General features: G+C 36.4%; 1 protein-coding gene across 1 annotated transcript in view; it reads right to left on the bottom strand.

The window, feature by feature from the left end:
* The window catches only part of STAG1 (STAG1 cohesin complex component), a 423,041-nt gene that overhangs the window by 114,424 nt on the left and 293,545 nt on the right, over window positions 1-15,072 (bottom strand). The window contains exon 10 of the mRNA XM_030873418.2: window positions 9,407-9,530. Coding sequence (XP_030729278.1) covers window positions 9,407-9,530 — 124 coding nt within the window. The remainder of the gene's footprint in view (window positions 1-9,406; window positions 9,531-15,072) is intronic.

Below are 15,072 nucleotides of genomic sequence, written 5' to 3'. Positions count from 1 at the left end.
ATAAATACAAAAAGAGAGTAAGATACGTAGTGCAGAGCACAGAGATTACTAAAGCTGTATCTAAATTAGACCTATTCTGTGTCACCCTCAATGTCAGAACTAAAACCAATGGGTAGGAATTTAGAAATAAGTTTTGGTCAACAGAAAGATGAACTGAATTTCTAATAACTCCTTTAGCTGTTAGAGATTGTCCGTCTTTCTAATGACCAAAATTTAATACTGCAGAACTTACACAAATTGGCAGTATGAAAAAAGTTTGTCTTATTTATAGGAGGGTAGACTAGGTTATAACCTCTAAAATTCTAAAATCAAGACAGAAAGAATATCAAATCATTATGTTGCATACCTTAAACTAACACAATGTTAAATGTCGATTATATCTCAACAAAAATGGAAAAATGCAATTGATAATTAAAATGTAATTTTTTTAAAAATGAGAAGAAATTTTATCAGCTCATTTGAAAATGCACAGGATGAGTCTGAAGACAGAGGTTACAGCCTATACAATGAACACTTTCAACCAGATGATTAAAAGGAGAGAAAGGAAATTACTTCAATCTTCAGAGAAAAAAAGTACAAGGTGATCAGAAAGGGAATGACAAAAAGGAAAGTTTAGAAATAAATATTTAATACTTACACTCTTTTCTAAGTAAAGCAATTGGAGATCACAGGAGAGGTTTATAACATCATCCTATTGAAAACACTACTTACTCCTTAAATCATTTTACCAACAATGTACAGGAGAAACCTACCTCTTCCTTTATCTGGACAGAGGATTTCTACAGACAGACACAGTTTAGTGATTTGTTTTAAATTGATGTTTGTTTATTTTTTGATAGGCCACATCAAATTGGTGTTTTCCCCAGAATTTGTGGACATACATAAGTTCTGTTAAAACTGGTAATTGTTACTGTTATTGAAATTCAGTAGAATACTCTATTAGGGAGGTGAGGAGAGGAGGAAAACTGGTATGGTAGTAGTAGGGAATAAAAATGAAAGACTTTAAACTTATTTCTACTAAAAAGCTTGTCTGCTTGGATTTAGTAGTATGGATATGCCTGCATGAGGGCACAAGGTGTAATTCTAATATCTCTCACACCAGTAAAATTTAATTGGATGCATCTGAGATGAGGCTTAGATGTAAAGGTCCCCAGTACCACATGAGGACTGGAAAAAGAAAACAAAATCGAGTTTGGGATTTATTACTATAGACAAAAGAATCTGAATTGATAGGGGAAATAAATATATTCAGGAAAAAATTCACTATGTACACACTAACTGGATTTTCCTTCAAATGAGGTGGGAAATAAGAATCCCTTTTAATCCTCAATTAAAAATTAGTCACTGAAACTGACCAACCAACTTATGATGATCTCCCTACACTCTGAACGCTCTTTTATAGCAAAAATGGCCTATAAAATTCCCTTGGGAACTTTCATTATAATTTATGTGATTTTGTGGTTTTCTTTGATAATACTTAGCACACTACTATTTAAAAAATAAATGCTCGGGGAACCGGATCAACATGGCGGAGGAGTAGGACGTGGAGCTCACCTTCTCCCCACAGATACATCAAAAATACATCTATGTGTGGAATGACTCTCACAGAACATCTACTGAATGCTGGCAGAAGAATTCAGACTTCCAAAAGAGCAAGAGAATCTCCATGTAACTGGGCAGGGCAAAAGAAAAAGAGAGAGAAAGGAATCGGGAATGGACCTGAACCTCTGGGAGGGAGCTGTGAAAAAGGAAAGGTTTCCGCACACTGGGAAGTCCCCTCAGTCTCTCTGTCCACTGGCGGGGACAGAGGGGTAGCTTCAGAGCCTTGGAGGAGAGCACAGCAACAGATGTGTGGAGGGCAAAGCAGAGACAGATCTGCACAGGTCGATGCTGACCGGCACTCCCCAGCCCGAGACGCGTGTCCGCTTGCCTGCTGGGGCAGGTGGGGGCTGGGTACTGAGGCTCGGGCTTTGGAGGTCAGACCCCGGGGAGAGGACTGGGGTTGGCTGTGTGAACAAAGCCTGAGGGGGGTAGGGTGCAGGGTGCCAAAACTGAGGGAGTCTGGGAAGAAGCCTGGGCCCACCAGAGGCAAGGGACCATTGTTGGGGGGCATGAGAGGAGAAGGGTGGGCCCGCCATAGGAGCTTCTTTCTCTGCATGCTCACAGGCAGCAGGGCACTGCCTATATGAGCTCCAGGGGCAGGCGTGAGCCATGGCTGACATCTTGGACTCCAGAGGCAGGTGCAGAACGCTGCCATTGCTGCTGCCACTGCCAAGGGTCCTGTGAGCGGGGGTGCAGATCACTGCCCTCACCTTTCCAGGAGCTGGCATGGCCCGCCACTGCAGAGGGTCCCATGAAGTGGGACCAACTGCCCCGGGAGTGCGCACAGCCAACCACCGCTGACAAGGGTCCTGCAACCCGGTGCCAACCACTGCCCCCACCTCCAAGGGGTGTGCAACACACCACTGCCGCCTAGGGTCCCAAGATCTAGGGCCAACTTCCCCAGGGACACATGACACACATGTGTCTTCCCCAGGGACACATGACCTGCTGCCGCCATTGCAGAGAAACCTGCGACCGGGAGCCAACTCTTGCTCCCGCCTCCCTGGGAGCGTGCACCTGCACACCCCGATCAAGGGGATAACAGCCAGCACATGCTAAGAAACAGACAGCAAGCATCCAAACCAAAAACAGCACTCATGTCAAAAAAATACTGAACCCACACAAGCTACACAGGGATTCTCCTGCTTATAAATAGCCCTCCAAGACCACAGTAGATAATTTTTTCTCCTGAACTCACAGAGTAAGAGAAATATAAGCAAAATGAAAAAGCAGAGGAACCACTCTCAGTTAAAAGACCAAAAAAATTTGCCTGCAGGAACAACGAAAAAGACCTCCTCAGTCTAATAGACACCGAGTTCAAAAAGGAGGTAATGAAAATACTGAAGGAATTAAGAAAGGCTATCAACAGAAAGGCAGATTACTGTAAAAAGGAACTTGAAACTACAAGGAGGAGACAATAAAAATTAGAAAATTCATTTGCTGAGACAAAAGCTGAGCTCAAGGCAATGAACAGCAGAATGAATAATGCAGAAGAAAGAATAAGTGACCTGGAAGACAGACTAATGGAAATTACCCAATCAAAACAGAAGAGAGAAAGCCAAATGAAAAAAAAAAAAAAAATGAAAGCAACATAGGAGACCTACGGGATAATATAAAGCAGGCCAATCTATGCATAACAGGGATTCCAGAAGGAGAAGAAAGAGAAAAGAGGATTGAAGATGTATTTGAAAAAATTATGGCTGAAAATTTCCCAAACTAAAAGAAGGAAACAGATATCCAGATACAGGAAGCACAGAGGGTCCCAAAGAAGATGAAGCCAAACAGACCTACATCAAGACATATTATAATAAAAATGGCAGAAGTTAAAGATAAAGAGAGGATTCTAAAGGCAGCAAGAGAAAAACCAAGAGTTCTTTACAAGGGAACCCCCATAAGACTATCAGCTGATTTCTCTACAGAAACACTGCAGGCCAGAAGGTCATACAAAATATATTCAAAGTCTTAAAAGAGAAAAATCTGCAACCTAGAATACTCTACTCAGCAAGATTATCATGTAGAATAGGAGGAGAAATAAATAATTTCTCAGAGAAGCAAAAATTGAAAGAAAACAGCAATACTAAACCTATCCTGAAAGAAATATGGAAAGGTCATCTCTAAATAGAAAAGAAGCAGCAAGAAGAAATAGGAAGGAGGAAATCACAATTGGAAAGTAAATCACTTAAATTAGCCAGTATAGAGATCAAAAAGAAAAAAAAAAAACCCTATTTGTGAAAGCAATGATAAACACAAGGAGCAGCAAAGGGATAAACATGAAGATGTAAAAAGGGACATCAAAATCATAAAATGTGGAGAAGGAGAGTAAGAAAATGCAGATTCTTTTTGTTTTTTTTAAATGTGTTTGAGCCTATATGACTACCAGTCTAAAGCAAGCATATATGGGAAGGGGTTAACATACTTGAAAACAGGGCAACCACAAATGAAAAACATACAATAGATTCACAAAAACTGAAAAAAGAACACAAGCATAAAATAAAAGGAAATCATGAAACCACAAAAAGAAAAACAGAAAAAGGAACAAAGAAGAAACAAAGAATCAACTGGAAAACAAGGTTTTAAATGGCAATAAATACATATATATATCAATAATTACCTTAAGTGTCAATGGACTGAATGCTCCAATCAAAAGACAAAGAGTGGCAGACCGGATAGAAAAAACAAGAGTCTACAATATGCTGCCTATAAGAGACCCACCTTAGGGCAAAGGATACACATAGATTGAGAAAGAGGGAATGGTAAAAGATATTTCATGCAAACGGAAATGACAAGAAAGCAGGAGTTGCAATACTCATATCAGACAAAATAGACTTTAAAGCAAAGGTTATAAAGAAAGATAAAGAAGTACACTACATAATGATAAAAGAATCAATACAAGAAGACGATTTTGTACTTATCAACATATATGCACCTAATATAGGAGCACCTCTGATACATAAAACAAATACTAACAGATATAAAGGGAGAAATTGATGGGAATACAATAGTAGGAGACTTTAACACCCCACTCACATCAATGGACAAATTTTCCAGACAGACAATCAACAAGGTAACAGAGGTCCTAAATGATACAATAGTTAGACTTAATTGATAGTTTCAGGATACTACATCCAAAAAAAAAAACAAACACCACCACCACCCCACAAAAAACAGAATACACATTCTTTTTGAGTGCACACAGAACATTCTCTAGGGCTGAGCACATCCTAGGTCACAAAACTAACCTCAACAAATTTAAGAGTACAGAAATTATTTTAGGCATTTTCTCTGACCACAATGGCATGAAATTAGAGATCAACCACAGGAAAAGAAATGAGAAAAGAACAATTAGTTGGAGACTGAATAACATGCTACTAAAAAACCAATGGGTCAATGAGGAAATCAAAAAGGAAATTAAAATATACCTTGAGACAAACAACAATGAAAACACAACCATACAAAATCTATGGGACACAGCAAAAGCAGTTCTTAGAGGGAAGTTTATAGTGATACAGGCCTTCATCAAAAACCAAGACAAATCTCAAGTAAACAACCTAAACTATCACTTAAAAGAATTAGAAAAAGAAGAACAAACAAAACCTAAAGTCAGCAGAAGGAAGGAAATAATAAAGATCGGGGAGGAAATAAATAAAATAGAGATTAAAAAAAAAAAAGGAAAAAATAACAAAACCAAGAGCTGGTTCTTTGAAAGGGTAAACAAAATTGACAAACCTCTAGCCAGGCTCACCAAGAAGAAAAGAGAGAGAACCCAAATAAACAAAATGAGAAATGAAAAAGAAGAAATATCAACTGATACCGCAGAAATACAAAAACATAAGAAAATACTATGAACCATTATATGCTAACAAATTTCACAACTTAGAAGAAATGGATAACTTTCTAGAAACATATAGACCACCAAAATTGAATCAATAAGGAATAGATAATTTGAACAGATCAATCACTAGAAGTGAAATAGAATCTGTAATAAAAATACTTCCTACAAACGGAAGTCCAGGACCAGATGGCTTCACAGGTGAATTCTACCAAACATACAAAGAACTTACACTGATTCTTCTCAAACTCTTCCAAAAGACTGAAGAGGAGGGAACACTCCCAAAGACATTCTATGAAGCCACCATCACCCTGATACCAAAAGTAGACAAAGACACCACCAAAAAAGAAAATTATAGGCCAATATCTTTGATAAATATAGATGCAAAAATCCTCAGCAAAATATTAGCAAAAAGAATCCAACAACACATAAAAAAGATCATACACTATGACCAAGCGGGATTCATCCCAGGTTCACAAGGATGGTTCAACATATGCAAATCAATCAGTGCAATACAGCACATTAACAAAAGAAAAGTCAAAAACCACATGATTATCTCAAAAGATGCAGAAAAAGCATTTGACAGAATTCAACATTCATTCATGATAAAAACTATTACCAAAGTGGGAATAGAGGGAACATATCTCAACATAATTAAAGCCATTTATGAGAAACCCACAGTCAATATAATAATCAACGATGAAAAGCTGAAAGCCTTCCCACTAAAATCTGGAACAAGACAAGAATGACCACTCTCACCATTTCTTTTCAACATAGTATTGGAATTCTTAGCCACAGCAATCAGACAAGAAAAAGAAATAAAAGGTATTCAAATTGAAAGGGAAGAGGTAAAATTGTCACTATATGCAGAAAATCCTAAGGACTCCACACAAAAACTACTAGATCTAACAAATAAATTCAGCAAAGTAGCAGGATAGAAGATTAACATTCAGAAATCGGTTGCATTCCTTTACACTAACAACGAAATATCAGAAAGGGAATGTAAACACCTTTTAAAATTGCACCCCCCCCCAAAAAAAAATCGAGGAATAAACCTGACCAAGGAGGTGAAAGACTTATATGCTGAGAACTATAAAACATTAATAAAGGAAACGAAAGAGGATTCAAAGAAATAGAAAGATATCCCATGCTCTTGAACTGGAAGAATTAACATTGTTAAAATGGCAATACTACCCAAAGCATTCTACAGACTTAATGCGATCCCTATAAAATTATCCATGACATTTTTCACAAAACTAGAACAAATAATCCAAAAATTTATATGGAACCATAAAAGACCCAGAAGTGCTAGAGCCATCCTGAGGAAAAAAACAAAGGCATAACTCCCCAGACTTCAGACAATGCTACAAAGCTACAGTAATCAAAACAGTGTGGTACTGGTACAAAAACGGGCATATGGATCAATGGAACAGAATAGAGAGCCCAGAAATAAACCACACACCTATTGTCAATTAATCTTTGACAAAGGAGGTAAGAATATACAAGGGGAAAAAGAAAGTTTCTTCAGCAAATGGTGCTGGGAAAGTTGGACAGCTGCATGTAAATCAATGAAGTTAGAACACACCCTTACACCATGCACAAAAATAAACTCAAAATGGCTTAAAGACTTAAACATAAGACAACATACCATAAAACTCCTAGAAGAGAGCATAGGCAAAACATCCTCTGACATAAATTGTACCAATGTTTTCTTAGGTCAGACTCCCAAGGCAATACAAATAAAAACAAAAATAAACAAATGGGGCCTAATCAAACTTGCAAGCTTTTGCACAGCAAAGAAAACCGTAAAAAAAAAAAGAAAGACAACCTACCAAATGGGAGAAAATATTTGCAAATGATGCAACAGACGAGGCTTAATCTACAAAATATACAAAAAACTCATGCAACTCATCAACAAAAAAACAAATAACCCAATTGAAAAATGGGCAGAAGACCTTAATAGACATTTCTCCAAAGAAGACATACAGATGGCCAATAGGCACATGAAAAGATGCTCAACATCACTAATTATTAGACAAATGCAAATCAAAACTACACTGAGGTACCACCTCACACCAGTCAGAATGGCCATCATTAAAAAGTCTACAAATAACAAATGCTGGAGAGGATGTGGAGAAAAGGGAACTCCTACACTGTTGGGGGGAACTGTAAGCTGGTACAACCACTATGGAGAACAGTATGCAGGCTACTCAGAAAACTAAAAACAGAATTACCACATAATCCAGCAATCCCCCTCCTGGGAATATACCTGAACAAAACTATAATTCAAAAGATACATGCACCCCTATGTTCATAGCAGCACTGTTCACAATAGCCAAAACATAGAAACAACTTAAATGTCCATCGACAGAGGAATGGATAAAGAGGATGTAGTAAATATATACAATGGAATACTATTCAGCCACAAAAAGAACAAAATAATACCATTTGCAGCAACATGGATGCAACTAGAGATTGTCATACTAAGTGAAGTCAGAAATAGAAAGACAAATATATGATACCACTTATATGTGGAATTTAAAATATGGCACAAATGAACCTATCTACAAAACAGAAACAGACTCAAGTTGGGCAGGGAGAAGGATGGACTGGGAGTTTGGGATTGGTAGATGCAAACTATTACATTTAGAATGGATAAACAACAAGGTTCTAATGTATAACACAGGGAACTATATTGAATATCCTGTGATAAACCATAATATAAAATATAAAAAAGAATGTACATATGTGTATAACTTAGTCACTTTACTGTACAGCAGAGATTGGCACAGCACTATAAACCAACAATACTTCAAAAAAAAAATTTTAAAAAAATGCCAAACCTATAAAAAAAAAAATTGCTCTGAGCTGTCTAAAAAAAATCAATCAATCAATCAATCAATCAATAAGTAAAAAATGCTCCACAGGCTAATAATGGTAATATATAGAAAATAAGTCTTAGACTATTACCAAAATTACTGTAAAAGTCTAAGAATATAATTGCATTTAAAAAGATAAAATGAAAAAAAAAGATAAAATATCTTCTAATAGTTATGATACTTTTAACAATGCGAATAATGGAATATAACATCTTTTAAAAGAAATCATTGTTAAGATTTCTTTTTTGTGTGTGAAAATCTGGCAATTCAAGTTATAGAATGTCAGGTCATTCAATATAAAAATTCCAGCAATTTATCATTCCTATCCTTGGTTATTTAAGGATTACATACTCAGGACTTAATAATGTGAGATTCCTTTTAAGTCAGAGCCTTTTCTAAGAGAGTGGAAGTAGAGACAGATTTTAAGACCAGATATTCTAGAATCCAACAAATCTATTCAACTCTGCTAAAACATTCTACTATGATATGACCTTAGAGAATTCAAAATAAGAAAGCTTATTTAGTTCCTATATATTAAGAGAAACAGGAATCTCTTTTGATTCCAAACTAGAAAAAAATTATAATTAGCTTATTGAGATACTACATTCTCTTAAAATTTAGATGTACCAGGTTGCCAACCTTGCTTTAAGACGGCATTACAACTAAGTAAGACACGGTTTTCACACATATGCTGATGTCTCAAGTTTCATCATGGCCACAAGTAAATAGTATTCAGCTGTATCATCTTAAATTTCCATATTATTATAAAGCTTGAGAAAAACCAACCAATGCCATCTTTTTTTTTTTTCTTTTTCTTTTGCGGTATGAGGGCCTCTCACTGTTGTGGCCTTTCCCGGTGCAGAGCACAGGCTCCGGACGCGCAGGCTCAGCGGCCATGGCTCATGGGCCCAGCCGCTCCGCGGCATGTGGGATCTTCCCGGACCGGGGCACGAACCCATGTCCCCTGCATCAGCAGGCGGACTCTCAACCACTGCGCCACCAGGGACGCCCCCAATGCCATCTTAATTCCTAGCTTTCTAGAATTAATATTAGGACAAGTACATCTTCTACGAAAGCTGAGAACAGAGTAACTTACCCTGTCATGAAGAGTCCAGCCAACATATTTTAGGTAACTGTCATTTAGGAAGGCATCACTATACATTTTCATCCATACTCCAATTTCTTCAATACAAATGGCTCTAATCTCAGCAATAGCATCACTAGAGAAGGAAAAAAAAGAGTCAAACCTCTGATTAATATCCAAAGCTAGAAAGTACTTCATACTCATTTTCAGCAAGCAATAGATATAATATTATCCAAATACCATTTTTATATCTGCCCTCGCAAAGGTCTCCAACTTGAATATCTTCTATTTTTTACATGGCTTCTATGAAATAAAAACCACCAATACCAAACAAAAAAAAAAGCTTCTGGAAATCATCTTATTTTGACTCAACTGCTCTATTTTCAATGGACTAGGAAATGACATTTGGAGCTTTCTGAAAGCCTCACAATTATTATGGGATCAATACACATGTTAAAACTTCTGAGGAACCAGAGTATCAACATCCAAATACAGGATAATGGAGAACTCAAAACGTGTTTCTCTAAATAACTGTGACTCTTTCTAAGCTAGTACACATCTAAAGAATTAAAAAATAATTTTCATGAACAAAAAATTAGTATCTATGAGGCAAAATTGTAGCAGCCTGTATTATTTGAAAATGTACAGTAGTTTACAAAACCAAGTCCTTGAAGTAACTGCACAGGGAAGAAGAATAATTCACATTTAGTCACAACAGAACAATCCTGGTGACCACACTATGAAGTGGTAGCAGAACGAACCCCAAAAGTCAGGTCTCTGGCTCTGTGCCCAGACAGCTTTTCACCTCACCATAAGCATCTACTACAACCCTCCTGGAATTACTTCTACTCTAAAATCTGTGAACCATGAACAAATACAGTGTTAATATTTTTACCTTATCTTTCAACAGGATAATAACTCTGGCTAAAAACACCCCGTATTATACAATTAAGATAAATCCTTTCTTTTGTAGATCAATCTTAAAGGTTTCTGAGTTACCATACATGAATAATTTTTAATTCTCCAATTTACACAAGGCAATCATCTGTCAAGGAGCTTTCCTTAGTTTCTCTTTTGTGATAAAATGAGTGCTAGTATTCTAATATTTAATTCTCTGCTCTAATAAATCTTAGTTCCTTCTAAGTCCATGTCATTGCTTAAAGAATAAAAATGTGAGAAACTTTCTCTTTCAAAACCATACTACCAATTACAGTCTTTAGTTTTCCTACACTTTTGCTGTTGTTTATACCTTTTTCTCATGGAGAGATTCTATAGCACAGAGGCTAATGATACAGACTTTGGAGTAAGACATCCTGAGTTCAAATCCTGACTCTGCTATTTACTAGCTGCAAGTTATTTCCCTCTTTCTTAGATTTCCTCACCTGTAAAACAGGGATAATAACTGAACCTAGACCTCACAGTGACTGTGAGGATGAACTCACTTAATAAAAGTATCAATAAAATACTTAGAACTGTGCCTGGTACCTACTAAAACTTTCCATCAATGTTCATTATTATAATCTTTTAATTGTCATCAATCTAGACATTCATAGATGATACAATATAAAAAGTAGCTTAAAAACTGTGAAAGAATGTTCCTTGACCTTTAAAATAATGAATGTGAATGGTTCAAGGGTATTTCTTTTTTTCTAAATATGAAAAATTTCAGACATTACAAAGTTATTATGCTTTAACTTCATATATATTGTTTTACATATTTTGAAACTTTACATACATTATATCTTATAGGCTTCCTCTCCAATTAGATTTTTTCACAAACCAGTTTTGCAATTTATACACACTGATTCATATAGCTCCAAGTCCAATATATTAACTTTAACTGATGTTCAGTGTTCCTTTCTATAAATAAATTACAAATTACTTATACATTCTCTCAGTGGCAGATATTTAGGTTGTTTCCAAGTTTTTGATTTTATTAACAATGAATGGCATAAGCATTCTCGTACATGTCTGCTTGTGTAAGCGTTTCCCCTAGGGCAGTGTTTTTAAAACAGTGCATTACTACCTACCAGCGCATTATGAAATAAATTTAGTGAGTGGGGAAAAAAAAAGTATTTGGGATAGAAAATACTAAAATGCTTCACATGGGGTAAGGCAAGTAAGTATTTTTTCTTGGAACATCTGTGTACTTGATGTAGGAAATGGTCAGTCAAGTCTGTGAGACACTGTTGTTATACTTAGAAGTGAAATTTACTGGGTGAGAAGGAATACACATCTTCACCTGAATTAGATATTAACAAATTTTTCCATATAGTGCTTTCATCCCTACCTGTCACTTGGTATTGTTCTACTATTTTATATAAATTTCCACTTCTAAGAACTACAAGTTCATATACTTTGTCTTCTACTGGGCTGTACAAATTAAAAAAAATAATAACAACAGCAAAAATAAAACAAAATAAAATAGCTCCCCTCCAAAACCAAAACATAACCACAAAATCCCCAAATCCCAAAGATCAATTACACTTATTCTCTGCTAAAATACGCTTGTACAAACCAATCAAAAAAATTAAAGCAAACAAAACCAGGCTGAGTTTTTTATTACACAAGCTCAGAGAAGTAGGGTAAGGACACAATGAATAGGTACGGTATTTTGATTAAAACTATAGTGACTACTAAGTACAGTAACTCATAATACATAGCTCAATCATTCTTCCATTCATTACCATTGGTATTACCATTACCTCTGGTATTGAGATTATAGGTGGCTGATTCCTAAGGCTAGAGAATATAAAGGCTTAGCTTTATTTCAGTAGGAAAATATTGCTCAAAATCTTTTTTTATAACCATTTCTATGTCTAAGCCTAACCTCTAATACCTTTTTCTCATGCTTATTAGACTGCCAAAAGCTCATGTTCTTGAAACACAGCTCTTCTCTGTAAGCACTGCCAACATTTAGATACAGCTTATCTTCTTGGAATCCCAGTCCTTGTCTACTTCAGATGCTAGTCTGATGCCTCCCACTTTAACTTAAAATTTTTTTCATATCCTTTTTAGATCTACAATTTGACTATGTATGTAAGACAGCCCATTCTACTACTATTAAAAGTCCCTAGGTGATTTTTCTCCTATTTGGGTTTTGGAGCTCTAATCTACTTTGCTTGCTGATACTACCCTATTAATCATTCTCTACATGTAACTATATTATGTAATTACAGACTATACAGTAAAATAAGAATTTCTTTGTGGTGGTCTTAAAATGTCCACAAATTTTCTGTTACTATTCCTTTGGTGGAGACACATGCTTCTTTTCTTGAATATGGGTGTACTTATTAACTTGTTTCTAATAAATATAATTCAGTGGAAATGATGAATTTTGGCATCTGAAGCTAGGTCAAAAAAGACATAGTGACTTTTCCTTTGCTCTCTCTCTTGGATCAATCTCTCTCAGGAAAGCCAACTGCCATGTCTTAAGGACATTCTAGCTGCCTTATAGAGAACTCAATGTGGTGAGTAACTAAGTCTTCTTCCACCAGCCATGTGAGTAAGCCGTATGAGAAGCAGATGCTCCAACCACAGTCAAGCCTTCAAATGACTGCAGCCTCAACCAAAGTCTTGACTGCAATCTGATGAGAGAACTTAAGCCAGAACCCCTTAGCTAGGCCACTCCCAAATTCTTGACCCATAGTAACAATGAGATAATGTATAGTGCACCAAGTTTTGGGGTAAGTTGTTATATGGCAAAAGATAACCAATAGTCTTAGTTTTACTGTTATTGAAGGCCTTTTACCAATTGAGCCATAACCAATCTTCTTTTAGTTTGGTCTATGAATGAGTTCTTTAGTCCAAATAGCTCAACTGCACACATTACATGTCTGTGGTGACTCCTACACTCACAGTGCCCTTATTCCACTCTGATTACCTACAATGATTATTCTTTCAAGCTCTAGTAAACTTTCAGGTCTTCCATGATTCATGGCACATCCTCTTATTACCATAGATAGCTTTCTTCTTGCCTTCTAGGAACTAACATTCTATTTAAGTAAATGAAGTACAAAATGAAAATGCAGTATATTTCTAAATATCCCTGACTTACTATATATATATATATATATATATATATATATATATATATATATATATATATATATATACACACACACACACACACACACACACACATTTTTCCCCCCTTCAGTACACGGGCTTCTCACTGCTGTGGCCTCTCCCGTTGCAGAGCAACAGGCTCCGGATGCGCAGGTCCAGCGGCCATGGCTCACAGGCCCAGCCGCTCTGCGGCATGTGGGATCTTCCCGGACCGGGACACGAACCCATGTCCCCTGAATTGGCAGGCGGACCCTCAACCACTGCGCCACGAGGGAAGACCCTACAATATATTTTTTGATATACAGATATTTTTCTCATATTTTAGAGATCTTCAGTCTTTGATTTTTATATTACATTTATTTTTAACACCTTAATCTCTATTTCCAAAGGTCTCACTCCATTTAGAAAGATAACGTTTAGCTGCAGGTGTTTGGAAGTTTCCAAAGCAAAGATTAAGTAGGGGGCAAAAAAGTTAGTAAGACAAGAGGAAATGTATAAAGAAAATCACAAGATGAACGAATTTTCATAGTTCTAGTACTGGGGCCTTGAAATGAACAACTAAAAATGAAGTTAGAATACACTTTACTTGCAAACTCAAAGAAAGAAAAAAACTAGAAAAGAATAATTCTGGGGCAATTAATCCTCTGCTGTAGCTCTTTTTTAAAGCATAAAAGAATAATTATGTTCATTTCTATGGAAAACTTACCTAATTTACTGATCCTCAGTTAGTATGCCTTTACTTTAATATCTAACAATAATCTAACAATTTAAATCTAACAATTAATTTAATTTTAATTAATATTTAATTTTTGAAGTTGGGGTGGCAGGAGAGAAAAAGCATTAACTTAAAGTGTCATCTCTCCACAGCACTTCTATTTCTAGTAGGTACATGCAGTAACATTTTCCCTTAATCAATAAAGTGGACTAAGTGATACTTCTGGAAAAACCAATGATTGGTATCCATGACATGCTGATCACTTTGGCAGGCAGGTCATACTCTCACCTATATTTTCAACCCTCTTTTGAGGAACTGAAATTTTTTTTAATAAATTTATTTATTTAGTTTATTTTGGCTGCGTTGGGTCTTCGTTGCTGCACATGGGCTTTCTCTAGTTGCAGCGAGCAGGGGCGACTCTTCGTTGCAGTGTGCAGGATTCTCATTGTGGTGGCTTTTCTTGTTGTGGAGCACAGGCTCTAAGCACGTGGGCTTCAGTAATTGTGCCTCCTGGGCTCTAGAGCACAGGCTTAGCAGTTGTGGCACAAGGGCTTAGTTGTTCCACGGCATGTGGGATCTTCCTGGCCTAGGGCTCGAACCCACGTCCCCTGCACTGGCAGGCAGATTCTTAACCACTGCGCCACCAAGGAAGCCCAGAGGAATTGAAATTTTAGTGTATCAAAAGTGAGCTATGACAGATTCAATACTTGTATGCAAGGTCTGATTAAATTAAAAAATCAATAAGGTAACAGTAGGAAATTAAAGAATTGTTGCTTTTATGAGAATAATAGGTTGAAAATTTTGGCAAGACTCAGAAAGGGTGGGTCACTAAAATGAAATAAAGGCTGTGTTATTTTGGTGTTGAAGATTGAGGTAAAATCATAAAAAATGATAT

Source organism: Globicephala melas, chromosome 4 (assembly GCF_963455315.2).
Source record: "Globicephala melas chromosome 4, mGloMel1.2, whole genome shotgun sequence".
NCBI lineage: Eukaryota > Metazoa > Chordata > Mammalia > Artiodactyla > Delphinidae > Globicephala > Globicephala melas.
Note: the sequence above shows the minus strand (reverse complement) of the source record. Positions and strands in the feature narration are given on the sequence as shown.